Source organism: Pholcus phalangioides, unplaced genomic scaffold (assembly GCF_987345545.1).
Source record: "Pholcus phalangioides strain wild (caught in Gottingen) unplaced genomic scaffold, Ppha-v1.0 ptg000015l_1, whole genome shotgun sequence".
Taxonomy (NCBI): domain Eukaryota; kingdom Metazoa; phylum Arthropoda; class Arachnida; order Araneae; family Pholcidae; genus Pholcus; species Pholcus phalangioides.
Genome location: NW_028301608.1, coordinates 86,131,490 through 86,145,643, shown reverse-complemented (window position 1 = coordinate 86,145,643; position 14,154 = coordinate 86,131,490). Strand labels below are relative to the sequence as shown.

At 40.2% G+C, this 14,154-nt stretch overlaps 1 protein-coding gene and 1 pseudogene across 1 annotated transcript in view; both read left to right on the top strand.

Annotated features, from left to right (window-relative positions):
* The window catches only part of LOC149076932 (uncharacterized), a 90,949-nt gene that overhangs the window by 69,238 nt on the left and 7,557 nt on the right, over nt 1-14,154 (top strand). Inside the window, exons 24-25 of the mRNA XM_089244655.1 lie at nt 224-262; nt 1,436-1,504. Of these exons, the coding sequence (XP_089100781.1) occupies nt 224-262; nt 1,436-1,504 (108 nt within the window). The remainder of the gene's footprint in view (nt 1-223; nt 263-1,435; nt 1,505-14,154) is intronic.
* LOC149076933 (U6 spliceosomal RNA) lies at nt 8,775-8,836 on the top strand (annotated as a pseudogene).

Sequence of the window (14,154 nt, the reverse complement as noted above, 5' to 3'; positions counted from 1 at the left end):
TAATAATAATCGTATTGAGACAACCCCCAAAGTATTTCCGAAACTTCCGAAATAATGTCCTCCGGTGTACGCGTGTTGGTAATATTAGTAATGAACGTTTGCCTCCCTCCCCTTGTTAATTGCTTCAGTAATTTATGACCCTTTGGGTCAGTGTTATTAAGAAAAATAATTACTGCCAGCAATTAAAGGTCTCTCTTTTTTTATTTTTGTTTTCTCTTTTCAGCTCGGGTCATTAGTTCCACTGCCATCAGCTACAACAACGGTGAGTGTGTAATTTTTCATTTCTTGAGTTTATTTTGAGGTCAAAATGCACATTTTATACACACTGACCAGAATATTTTGCTGCACATTCCGATCCAAGTCACTAAGAAACAAACAAAAATACATACGTAAAATATGTCTTCAAGGCAGTCTTCGAACGGGAACTTTAAGAGGCAATGAATGAACTGCCATTAAGAGACCAAAATAAATAAATAAATATTATGAATATTCATTCTGACTTTTTCAGGTCTTCCAAAATTATTTCCTCTTCAATATTACAATCGCGCGGTTTGCCTTTTTCAGAAACTTCTGAGAAACTTTGGAAAAGAAAAACTCGTGAATTTGGAATAGCATTGAAGAAACTTGTGCAATTTTTACGACCGGAATTGGCATAAATTGACTTCAATTACCAGTTTTTAAAATTCACGTTGGTTTCTCAGAATTGTATCGATTTTAGCAGGTTTTTTGAAAAATTATGACATAATATTCAATTGATGAAACTTATGTACAGTAAAAGCCCGTTTTAAAGAGTACGGCTTATAACGAGAATCTCGCTATAACGAGCGATTTGCAAGATAATTGTCAAGTAGCTTATGTAAAACACACACACACACACACGTACGCACCTTCCCGATCTATTACTCAAGCGATTCACTGTCGATTGGCATTGTAAGCAGAATGGTGTCAGAAAAGCCTGTAATCACAGTAGAAATTACAAAAACCATACAATACAACATGATACAAATACAGTAAAGGTTCGTTATAACGAATACAGCTTATAACGTGACTCGTAACTTGCTACAACGAGCTATTTGCAAGTGATTTTCAAATAGCTAATAATAAAGCTACAAAAAATATACTGTTATAACGAGTCAAAAATTAGGGAGCAGTCGCTATAACGTCAAGAGAATTCTCAAAAAACATGCAGGTATTTTCCTCTCTCGTCAAGAATTAAAAAAAGATTCTCTTATTATGAAAACCATATAATATATATAAATATATATATTACTGCCAAAGCCCGAAGTACTACTTGGCTAATTCGCCCACTTGGCGAATTAGCAAAGAGTTTTGGCCAAAATCCGAATTGCAGAAATGATTCGGACTTTGGCCGGCCAATATCATATATTCACTTTTACACTGAAAACTCATACCGACATTTTTTTTTATATTTCAGACAACAACTACAACTCCGGCTCCACTTAATCCCCCAGTCGGAAGTCTTAGAATCGACAATACACCGAGGGTAAGAATCAATTGAATTTTCTTGACATGGATCTGAAAACACTGCCACCTTATTAGCGCTCTGTGGAAAATTAGATGTCAGTGTTCAGTTTATAGTTTGCAAATTTTGAAATTTAAATATAATACTGCGATGGTCGATATACAGGGTGGGAAAAAAGTCCGTAGAAACTTTAAAAATGAATAAATACAGGAAAAATAACCGAAATAAAAAACGGTTTGCAGGGTCAGCATCGCTAGGTCACGGGAATTTTTTTGACAGGAAAAAAAAAACCTCAAAAACATCCGATTGGTGGCGCTGGTACGAGCGACTTCGGTGGAAATATGCAAATGAGGCCGTTATAAGAACTTACGCTCCTAATCCACAACCAGTTCACCGTTGTAAACCGTGTATGTTGACCTGCTGCGCTCTGCCGTTGCTGAATTTTTGAATCGCCTGCAGTTTGTTATTCCCTGTGGTGGTGGAAGTGGAACACATTCTGCTGTAATAAACGATTTGGAGGCATTCTGTTCGTTATAAACGTATCTTCTCTTTGACTTGTGTACGTCAGCGCCACCTATCGGCTGTTCTTTGAGGGGGGGGTTTTTTTCCTGTTAAAAAAAATTCCCGTGACCTAGCGATAGTAACCCTCCAAACCGTTTTTAATTTCGGTTATTTTTCCGGTTTTGTGAATTTTTAAAGTTTCTACGGACTTTTTGCTCACCCTGTATTTACACAAATTAGGAATAAATCACGTGATATAATGATATTCAATTTCTGTGGGATTCAAATGATTGTTAGAAATTTCATGCTTTTAGAATAAATTTGAGGTAAAATGTGGGTAGTCTTTTACCGATTCTGCAGGTCTAGAACGTGTGACTAGCACGTCAGAAGTCCCGTATATACGGGATTCAATGCGTACATAGTAAGGGTGTGTTAAACTGTATGTTCATGAGTTTATCGGAAGGGTTTGCCTTAATCTTCTAAAATTTATTTGGGTGGGGGAGAAAGGGCATTATATTCCTTTCAGGCCCTGTACGCATAAAACGTGTGGGTTGCTTTTTTTCACTGTAGATATGTGTATGTTTTTTTTACCTCAACAGTTAAGCAGGAGAAATGCCTCCGGGTAAAGTGCGATGTATTACACAAAATTTAGCAATAAAATTAGGGAAAAACTGTATGGGAATAAAAATATACCTGCATCGTCTTAGCTGAAAAAAATTTGAACCTGATGAATTATTTATTCACTTATGAGAAGCTCAAAGCTTCGATATGCATAATTGTCAGGACTAAATTTCATTTTTCCCGACAAACGTGTTTGAACTATTTTTAGGACTTTCTGATGATTTTAAAGCAGCTTTTGATGCTAACTGATACATTTTTTTTTTAAATTAATAAACATCTTTTGCATTTTGAAATTGAAAACAGTTTATGTTCCTTGTACTTTACAGATGGACAACATTTGATTCGAAAAATGAGTGATTAAGCAATAAAAATTTGATGCAATACAGATGGAGTTTTTAAAAAAAAAGTACTTGAACCCACATGGTGATGAGCTGTATGAAATATCCTAGAATAAAAAACGTATATGCAATGGAAGGTTAATTTTGGTCATTGGCCTATTGCTGGTGATCTCAAATTTCGTAGGTGTTTTAGACCATGAAGCTATTAATCCCAAGGAGAGGATTACGGCCACCTTGGTTTTAGACGGATTGGCTTGTCTCAGAGCAAAGACTCCAACTGCTTTCATGAATATCATACCATTTCACAAGCTGAAACCTAGACCACACATTTGCGTGGGTCTTGTTGTTTGGATTAATTTAGAAAAAAATAAAAATAAAGATTGGCTTATAAATTATATTATGATATTGTATTATGATATTTATATCATATTTGATGGTATTTGTATCGTATTTTTTTGAATATCGATAAAGCTAAACGTCTTAAAAATTTCAAAACAAATGAATGCTTGGGTGTTAAGGAAGGGGTTATGTATAGGGGGATTATCAAGGGCGTAGCGAGGGGGGGGGACTTGGGGGTCTGGTTCCCCCCCCCCCCCCCGAAATGAAAGTGGTCCCTCTCCCGAATGAAATTTCTGGCTACGCCCCTGGGGATTATAATTGAATTTCCCGTGTACTCTGAATAAACTACTTATCAGAATACAGCCAAATTTTTAGCCTTGTGGTGGTCATAGTAACGGACTCGCCTCGCGAAGTTTGTTTTCTGTGGTTCCCAACTTCGAGGCGCGAATGCGAGCAGGGTCTCCCCCGTTAAAAAGTCTCGCCACAGACAGCAACGGACCTAAAAACGGTACAAATGTAATTCAATCATTATACTTCTGAAATACAGATAGCACCGCTGAAAAATCAGGCACAACGCTACGCCCTTTTGTCCTCCTTTTCAGGGTTTCCGGAATTATTTTTCTTTTTCCTGGGGATAATTTTTTTCTCACTCTGAAACGTGTATTTCTTCATTGAGATGAGAGTTTTTTCCCCACACGCACTAACCAATAGCCCAGAAATTAATAGAATGTAATTGTGTTTCTACGTTTTTTAGCACTTCTGTTTCAGAGTTGGAAAAAATTATTGGTGTGTGGCCGGTTTTATTGGTCGGAGTATTTTACATCTATTGCGAAAATTGGGATAAGTGACGTCAATAAGGATGCGCGCGCAGGTGTCTTCCTCTCTGTTTTCTAACCTGGTAACCCTAGATTGTTAGGTACACACACACTTGTAATTCCGGCATAACTCACTAGGTAGAGTAAATTGCCCATAGATGGCGATAGACCTGAGTTGTGCTCGGTTTGAAAGAAAAGAAAGAAAAACCAAATTTTTTTAGAATATCTTAATGAGACCACGAGACAGAGATTTATAAAATAAAACAAAAAAAATAGTACGATTTTTGACCACCAGGTGAAGTGGTGCTTTTAATTAAATTTTAGTTTTTACTCATGTACCATATAGCGTATATACCAAGTTTCGATAGAATACCTTCATCAGAATGGGTGCTTCATAGACCTGAATAGTGTCAGTATACTGAAACTATTCAGACTTATATAGCGCCCGTTCTGGTAGACGTATTCGTATTCCATTGACACTTGATATATATGCTATATGGACCATGAGAAAATGTAAAATGCAATAAAAAAAGCACCACTTTTCCATCTGGTGGTCGAAAATAGAACTTTTTTTTTTTTTTTTTTTTTAAATTAAGAATTGGTGTTCGAGTAAAAGTGAAAATAATAAGTTTTCCGTCATAATAAAATAATAAAGGAATTATTTTAACATTAAAATGTATAGGAACCAATTGCGACCGAAGCCAAATGTGAAGTCATATGAGTGTGTTATATATAAACGAGATTCAACTGTAAAACTGACTAGATCTAGATTTTAGTGTTAAATTTTTAACAGCTGTTTTGAAAATGCCTTCCCTACACAGTAAGCACACCTACCCAGGGCTTTCCCATGATCTCATTAAGATATCCTAAAAGTTAGACTGTATTTGGATAAAGCAGTTTTTGGGGGGGAAACTACTAAGAATACGGGAAATTTAATTATGATTACCCTGTATGCAGAATTCTTATGAGAACGATGCTGGAAGTGATTTATGAACTAACGTTGGAATAATTTTATATTAGCGGAACATTAAATTTGTTCAGCGAATCTTTCCGGAGATTTGCACAAAATTGTGTTCGCCCCATGGGCGGAGATATGGGGATCATCATGGGGGCATAGGCGGAGATTGACTTGGAAGTCTGGGGGGGGGGGGGGGCAAGGTCATTATTGCTGGGGGGGCACGATGATGATGATGATGTCAGCTCATATATACATATATACATTAGATCAGTCAACTCCACCTGTGACGCTGGGGGGGGGGGCATTGCCCCTGGAGGATTTTAGATAATATTGTAGTCAGAGGCGCTGACGTGAGGAAAACATGGGGGGGGGGCTGAAAGTTGCTGGTCGTCCCGTATATACAAGACTCATGCGCGAACGCAGAAGAGTAAGGGTGCATTTGCATTGTTTTTTCAGAAATTATTGGAGGGCTCAGCCCTCTTACAAAATTTGTTTGGGGGGGGGGGCGGGAGCTCAAATGGCCTCAGCCCCTAGGTCCCGGCGCCTATAATTGTAGATGTCTTTCTGAAGTAATTGTTTATTTAAAAAAAGAGAATCTATCATTTCTCAAGACGCACTGTATGTATATGTTCTAATAATATTAATTTTCCTTACATTATTTAACGCTTTCTTTTGTATTTTGATTCGTTCTTTACCGAAGATAAGACGAAAGGTAAGTTTTTAATAACATTGTTATTTTTTATCGATTCAGTTTTCATTATTATGATCATTAAATTCATATTCGGGAAATAATGTCCGATATTTTATTTCGTTTACAACACACATGTTCAATCGGGCCATGGATTGAACATGTGTGTTGTAAACGAAATAAAATATCGGACATTATTCACCCGTTGTAACTGATATAAATAACATACATCACAGGGGCCATGCTGTGATGTATGTTATTTATATCAGTTATAGTTACAACGGGTGAATAATTTCATCAAGTCTGCGTGCGGACCCAACTATCCCATCGTCGCGGACCATAGGTTGAGAAACTCTGCTCTATTGTACAAATATTATTTTATCAAGAGCTCTGACGTGGACAATAGAGAAACGCTGCTAATGATTATAAAATTTAAAAAAAAAGAAGATAATTTCTTGTCTGTACAAACGTCAACTAGATGGCAGCACTATTCTCATCGTCGGTATAACGTACGAGGTATATTCTTTCCTGACGAATTATTTGACAGGTGTCTCTTCAACGGATGGTCCGTGGCAGGGCCGCAACTAGATACTTTGTCACCCGGGGCAAGCCGGAATTTTGGCACCCGTTGCATGTAGAGTAAGCAGTTAAAGTATGAATTCGGCGCCCCTTCTGGTTCAGCGCCCGGGGAACCAGACCCGCCAGCTCCCCCCACTAGTTGCGGCTCTGGTCCGTAGGCCTCATATGCAGAGCCAGGCATAACTAGAATTTTTGCCTCCCGGGGCGAAAATAATTTTGCTGCCCCCCCCCCCCCCAACTTTAAAAGCTGATAATTTTATAACGATGTTCTTAGTTCCCGCGTAAAACTGCCGCCCCCAGTGGCGTAGGAGCCGGGGGTGCTCAAGCACCCATAGTGATTTGTGGCATGGATCTCAGCACCCCCAGAATTTATTCAGAAATTAAAATTCCCGATATAAAACTAAAGACGAGCACCCACAGTTTAGAAACACTTCCGACGCCCCTGGCCACCCCCACAATTTTTCCGCGCGAGGCAGTTGCTCCCCCACCAACCTCAGAATGCATTCAAGTTTTAATGAAAAGAAATTTAGTCAAAATTACTTTTAACGAAAATTTCAAAGTAATGAGAGAAATTAATTGCATAATTATTATATGAAATTATTTTATAATTGGTAGCAGAAAGTATTTCGAAATTCATTAAAATTTAAAATTAACGATGTTTCCGTCAGGGTCGCAGCTAGGGGGGAAGCAGGCGGGTCTCGCGCCCCGGGCGCTGGACCCGAGGGGGCGCAAATTTCATTCTGAAACTTCTCCTTCAATATTACAAGGGGGCGTCAAAATGCGCGCTTGCCCCGGGTGACCAAGCATCTAGTTGCGGCCCTGATTTCCCCTATTACCGAAAGAAATATATTCGAAATCAATGAAGATTCAATGAGGAAGCAATTTCAGAATTGATAGAAATCCGTATTTAACAAAAAGTATTTCGGGAGTCATGCTTTTTTTTAATGGAGAAAAGCAATTTTTTTCCAAGTTAATGAACTATTAAAGAAGAAAAGATTTATGAGAAGAATCTCAGATAGAAGTGGATGCACCGGGAGCGTGTGTTGGGCCCCTGACTTCTGAAAAGGTCCCAACAAAATCGCAACTTTTTTTCTAATTTAAAGGGCCCAATATTTTCTTCTGCGACAAGGTCCCTCAACCGACCTTAATCCGTCTTCGATCTCAGAGTAGATAAAATTCATTAATAGTGTTAATTGTATGATGCCCCCCTCCCCGTTTGACATGAAACTCTGAGCCCCGTTGGGCCCACCCGTTAAGACGCTACTGTGTAAATTTAGTTATCGCAGTCGGACTTGTTTTCCAGCTTCGAGGAGCAAATGCGCGTGGGCCGGCTCTCCCATTTAAAAAAGTCTCTCCGCAGAGAGCAGGCAGACCTACAACACGATACGGTCATAAAATGAATATTCAAGCATTTCCATCCTTACTTCAGAAAATGGAAGACAGATGGCAGCATAAACACGAAACAAGCGCAAATCTACAACATAGATATGTTAGGGCCACATGTTCACTCAGAAAACACAATCCGACATGTGCCGATTCGTTAGAAATTCCAAAGAAGAATGCGTACGAGGAGCATGTAAGGTTAAGTAGTAGTAGTAGGACTTGTTGGCCCTCGTGCCGCATATAAATTGCACTTTGGCCCACAGTCTGAAAGATTGGTGATCCCTGGTGTATAGACGATAAATTCTAATCTTGAGATTTTCATGAGGAAAATTTAATTTTTCTATCTGGTTATGTCTAAGAAAACCCTCCCACAAATAATAATGGTGATAAAAATTTTGCCCCGCTCTTTACATTACTCATTGCTTTCATTTGCCGCCCTGGGCTATAACATCCCCACTTCTTGTAAATTATGAGTATAACTCTGTACCTACTCTACGCAACTTAGAGCGTGACTCGTCAAAAAAGGCATCTCTTTGCCGATCTGATGTACAATCTCGATACTTCCTTGCAAATTATAGTCGTTTGCATCGAAGCAACTTCGTTACCATGAGGTGCAGTGACTATCCCATGGCCCCCACAAGAGTGGGACCGAGCCGTGTTTGGGTGGACTCATGCTTTAAGATGACCCTGATTCCATTGTCAGTTAATGTCACGATATATCTTACGATACACTTAAACAACACCAGCAACGGATATTTCACAAAATCAGTCAATTTCAGACATACTGTTTTATGCTTGCTTGGAAAGTCCCACACACAACGCAAACGTCCCCTTTTTTAAGCATGCCAATATGGATCTCTCGACAGCGGATACCCTTGGGACCGAAAATTTTGTCCGCTACCGGGGAGTGTCCATTAATAGGTAGTAAAATACATTGAAGCCCGTTGACAAGATCCAAAAAAAAGTGTCCGTTAGCGGACACCTCCCGTTAACGGAGAGTGTTCGTTATCGAAGGTTCAGCAATAGCATATTTTACCTCTCGCGGTAACGACTCACAGATTCATCAGAAGTTCTTGCTTCGGCAGTACATATACTAAAATTGGAACGATACAGAGAAGATTAGCATGGCCCTGATGACTACCTCGATGGCTGCTTCGTCAGAGGAAGACTCAGACGAGGTGGAGGAATAAAGTTATGAAAGGACGCTCAACATCGCCAGTGAACCGTCCTCCAACACATCCGAAGATACGTTTTCATCTTTCAGCTTAGATACGAAAGCAAACGACAAGTACCGACAACATCATCTGCCCCTGAAGTGGCGCAATGTCGCGAGGCAGAAGATGAACTATACACAGGAAACACTGCGCCCCGAGGAGGCGAATGCTCGCGAAGCAGTTTCTGACATTTTTGTAAATAATTGTTAAATTGTTATTTGATGATGAAGAAATTCTGGAGAGGTAGGGCTTCGCTGGGTGGTGAGGGAGCCACAGCTTGGTAAGGAGCCAGATGGCAGAATTGCATCAAATCAGGTCGGAACGAGCGGCCCACAGGGACACCACTAATGCTAAGCTGCTTGATGGGGGGGGGGGGGACTGGATAGTGCCCTCATCATGGATAAAAAGAGGAAAGAGGGCTGGATGTGCCGGACCGGGTGGCCTTCGAATGCATATCGAGGGCTTCCCGGTCGGACACCTTCAGCACTCTCCAGCACGGACCAACTCAGCCGAGTAAATGGCTAATACCCCTAGCGGGACAGCGCCAGGTCCCTGCCTGGTAAGAAGAAGAAGATTCATCAGAACACGCACTTACATCACCTAACCACCTCGCGACTCTCGCTTTATTTCATCAGCTACAAGCAGCTGATGCCGAAAAGCAAAAGTGATCACTATAATGTGATTCGACTATGTAATACACATATTAAAATTACTACAACAAATAATATCTCACAACGCTATCTTTTCGGGGTTTTTTGCCATAAAGGACTCATTTAATGCTTAACAAAAATGACATGAACAGCCAGCACAAGCGAAAAAACTACGCAACTCTTCGGAACATTACTCAAAGCGTGTGTGTGTTCATCTGTTTTGCTAACATTATCCACTTGGCACAATGAAATAAACGAAAAGACTTATTATTGTGAGAAATAACATCGATATAAGTTTCTTTGAAGATGCCATTTCACCGTAGGTCTCACTTCCGCTTACTTCCAAGCGGAAATTAAATGATAATAATTATTGTGAAAAACAAGACATAAATAATAATTTCTCTATTTCTCGACTAAAACAAGAGTTTCTTACAGAGTTCAATTGAAGAGAACAAGGACGAAGCCGCAGATGCACGTTAACACCAACAGATGGACCGATGGAAGAAGAAAAGAAATCGATCCGTTCTTCTTTATAGTAACATGACCTGGTGTTGAAACGGCGACGGAGCTGGTATTTGCGTCGTTTGGGGATTGGCCTACCTTATAGAGTTCGGAACTGCTCGTCTTGAACATGCATTTCACTGACGGACAGGTCGATACGCATTCGCACGTCTTCTCGTCCACGTGTTTCCCAGATGCGCACCGCTTACCTCTGCAGCAGAGATTTTCAACCTGAGACTTGTTCGAGATCGACGACTCGCCCTGGCAGGTTCCGCAGAGGGATCGGCAGTTCCTCTCGGATACCACGGCGTTTCCGCCGCAGGTGCCTTTCATCACCGGCGTGCATTCCTGGACGATCTCGTTCCGGCACTCCACCCCGCAGTTGGGATAGTCCCAACCGCGTTTGCATTCGCAGCTGCACGACTCCTTTTTCAACTTCCCGCAATTCAGGCACTTGAGCTTGCAGTCGCATCGGAGACGGCGTTCCTTGCATATCTTTTCGGTGACGCACAAATTTTGGAAGCACTTTGCCCCGAATCCCCTCTCGCAGGTGTCGCAGGGGTTCCCGTACTTGAACATCTTCAGCCTCCGGTCGATGCGTGGGGTGTAGAAACAAGAGACCCTGAGCCTCTCGTCTCGAGGCCAACACATACTGCGTCCGCAGCCGACGTTGGTCACGAAGTAGTAGGTCATCATCTCGTAGCTGCTGCAGTCTTGACTGGACTGGCAATTCCGTTCCTTGAAGTCGTACATTTTATACCCGCTGTACCACAACCACATCGGCCAAGCCACGTGTCTGGAAGAACCGTCGTACGAGTTCGATGAATACTTCGAGGTGGTGTTTGCCTGACTTTCGTTGCTGCTCGCAGTGCTATCGCCGATATCACTTAGTAACGTGCACTGGCTGGTCTGAAGTTCTGCATCGGCCGCAAGAGTCTCGTCCCACTCCAAATAGTTGATGTTGGACATGAAGGGTACAGGTTCGCTCATATTTCCACGGTACTTATTGTGGAGTTGCACAATCTCCGTTTGTTCCATTTTCTCAAAGTTCCATCCCGAGTGGCTGAGCCCTTGCCGGGCATATTTGCGAATGAGTTCGAGATCAAAATTTTCGTCCTCGTTGAATTTGTACTCGTCCTGTATTAGCGGCGCATCAGCTATTTTTTCGAGTTTTTCGATCAGGTCTAGGTTTACGGTTGAGAGCAAATCAGTGTCATTTAGCTCGCCGAATGAGAAGTTCATACCAGTGGAACCGTTGATAGTTTCATTCCATTTTTCCTGGTTCAGCATGTCGTCGTGGTAGTCGGAGTCATTCCGGGGATTTCCGAGCTCGTAATAATCCACTTCCTGCTCGTAGACTCGAATCCCAGGGATGAGCATTAGAGCAACCGCTAGCCACGGAAACTTCATGATGTCTTTCATGAGCAGCTTCACAAAATTATACTCCGAAAAATAATATCGTAAATATAGGGGGAAAAATATAACATATAAAAGCTAACTTACAGTATCTGTGAGATTGTCATTTATGAAATCGAGCTTAAAAAAAAAGTCGAGAGATGTTTATGTTCGAAAATCTCGCGCATTCTTGGCAAAATCACGAGACTCCTGCAAAAAAAAAACAATTATAAAATATGGTCGAACTTTATATCGGCTTGTATTCATGGAAAGCAATACTTGCATTTTTTGTGTTTCTCGAAGTGTGCGTCGCGGCGTCTAGGGGTCGTCACCAACGTTCGTAAAAAGAAGCATCGCGGTGAGCAGGAAATATTGGTTTAAGTTTACATATTTACGCTTTGAAGTGGTTCTTTTATAAGTGAAACATCTACTGGACTTCAGGCAAACTGCGGCCCGCTTAGAGGTTCTATCCTGCCCGCTGCCGATTTTAAAATAATAGCATAGAAATTTTCAGTTTCAGTGTTTTAAAAGCAATTCATTTGAGGGTAGGGGTGTTCCATATTTTGTTTATATAAAATATATTTGTGAGAATTTAAATAGAAATTGATTAATAAAAACTTTTGTACATGCAAAGAGTAATTCTTCTAAAATACAAACACACCCGGGTGCAAACAGGGTGCAAAAGTAACTGGGCGTATGGTATTTTACTGGCCAACCATTGATCCTCATACTTCCTACTAAATGTCAATGTATGGTATCCAAATAGCTTGTAGTATTCAGATATGTCATTCATGTTGCAAGTTGTTGTATAGTTATTAAAATAAAAAAATAAACTTTTTATGCGGACACCCTGTGCTCAATTACAAAGTTTGTTACACTGTCTCTCCTGATGTCAACAAAGAAAATTCTCGTTTTTAAGAGCAATATTCACTGAGATATTCGCATTCGAAAAACGAAAAAAAGGCGGGAAAGTTAGGCTAAAACATTAAAAGCGGGAATACCGTTTTACCCGCATTTAATGCTGTTTTTTCCCAATTTTCCTCCTTTTTTCGAATTCGAATATCTCAGTAAATATTGCACTTAGAAACAGGGAGTTATTTAGTTGGCATCGGAAAAGACAAGGCAACAACTTTCTAATTAGGTTTTTGGGCACACGGGGATGGTATGAAAAGTTGTCATTTTTATTTTAATAACTATACAGCCCCTTTGCAACATAAATGACAAATCTAAATACCATACGTTATTGGATACTTTTTTCTAACTGGATATACCTCTAGGATCAACGGTTCACCAGTACTCCCTATTACCGTCGCTGTGGTGGTCGAGCGGTCACAGTGACGGATTCGCATCGCGAGGATCCGGGTTCCAACCCCGCCGTCGCCACAGTGGTGGTCGGCTGATAGTTGGTTTTCTACGGTTCCCAACTTGAATGCGAGCCGATCTCCCCGTTCAAAAAGTCTCGCCACAGAGAGCAACAGGCCTACAATATTACAATTATGCATTCATTACACTTCACTCACTGTGAGTTGAGGAAAACCTCATAGTTTTAAAAAAACTTCATTACAGATGGTAGCATTACACAGAAACAAATTTGACAGGAAGGTTCACTATACGCACACACACATTCCAACATGTACCAATTCGTTAGAAGTTCTGCAGAGGAATATGGACGAGGTGTGCACGTATGTCTGGTTTATAGTACTCCCTATTACCTATGAAGCCTGTATATGCATAGTTATTAAAATACACTTATTTGCCTTCATATTTTCGGTCCCAAAATGTCAACTAAAAAACGCAAATTTGATTTAGGGAGTCTTGCATTTTCAAAGATAAATAGACCTGGTAGGAATTTTTCATAGTTGTAAAGGATAAATAATTGGGTCTTATTCGCAACGAAACCGTGACAGTCGTCAAATAATGCAACATATCCCGCCATCTCACTTCTAAGCGTAAAACTACATTTTTCCTTTTTGTTTTTTTTGGCCCTCTTCTAAAAAAGTTTGCCCATCACTGTACTTCACTTCTCCGGGGTTGCCCCAGATGGACCATGAACGGGACAAGGGAACCGCGAATGACAAAAGTTTGAGAATCACTGGTGTATATTATCACTACGGCTCGAATTTTTGACGTGTCATATTTTTTAATGACAAGCTGTATTTCGGGCAATGCCGTGTTAACGCATGAGCCCACTTGGGGGCCTAAGTACATGGGAGCCTCGTGTGTGTGTGTGTGATAATGGGATCTAGTTAAAATTCTCGAAATTAAGGTATCTGACTACGTTTAAAACCTCATTTTGAAAGAAAATATAGATTTTTAAAACATTTTTTAAAATTAAAATCCCATTTCTTGTAATTTCAAAACAGGCCTTGTTTGTTTATATGACGCTTAGAACCGAAGTTACGTTCACTTTAGTGTTACGCTTTCACATACAAGTATTCCGTGAATAAAAACTTCAAGCTCGTTTTACGAAGAATCCTATTTTTGACATTCTACTTTGTTATGCAGTTTATACAGTTTGAAACATGATTTCTAAAAATCTATTGATTGTATCATTTACAATATTTTAATATGATATTTTACCATATATTTTTATCACTTTGTACCAAAATCTAAGGTCCATCACACACATTTGTCTAATTGCAGTGTTTTATACATGATATATAAAATGAAATTTCAAAAAATGCATACG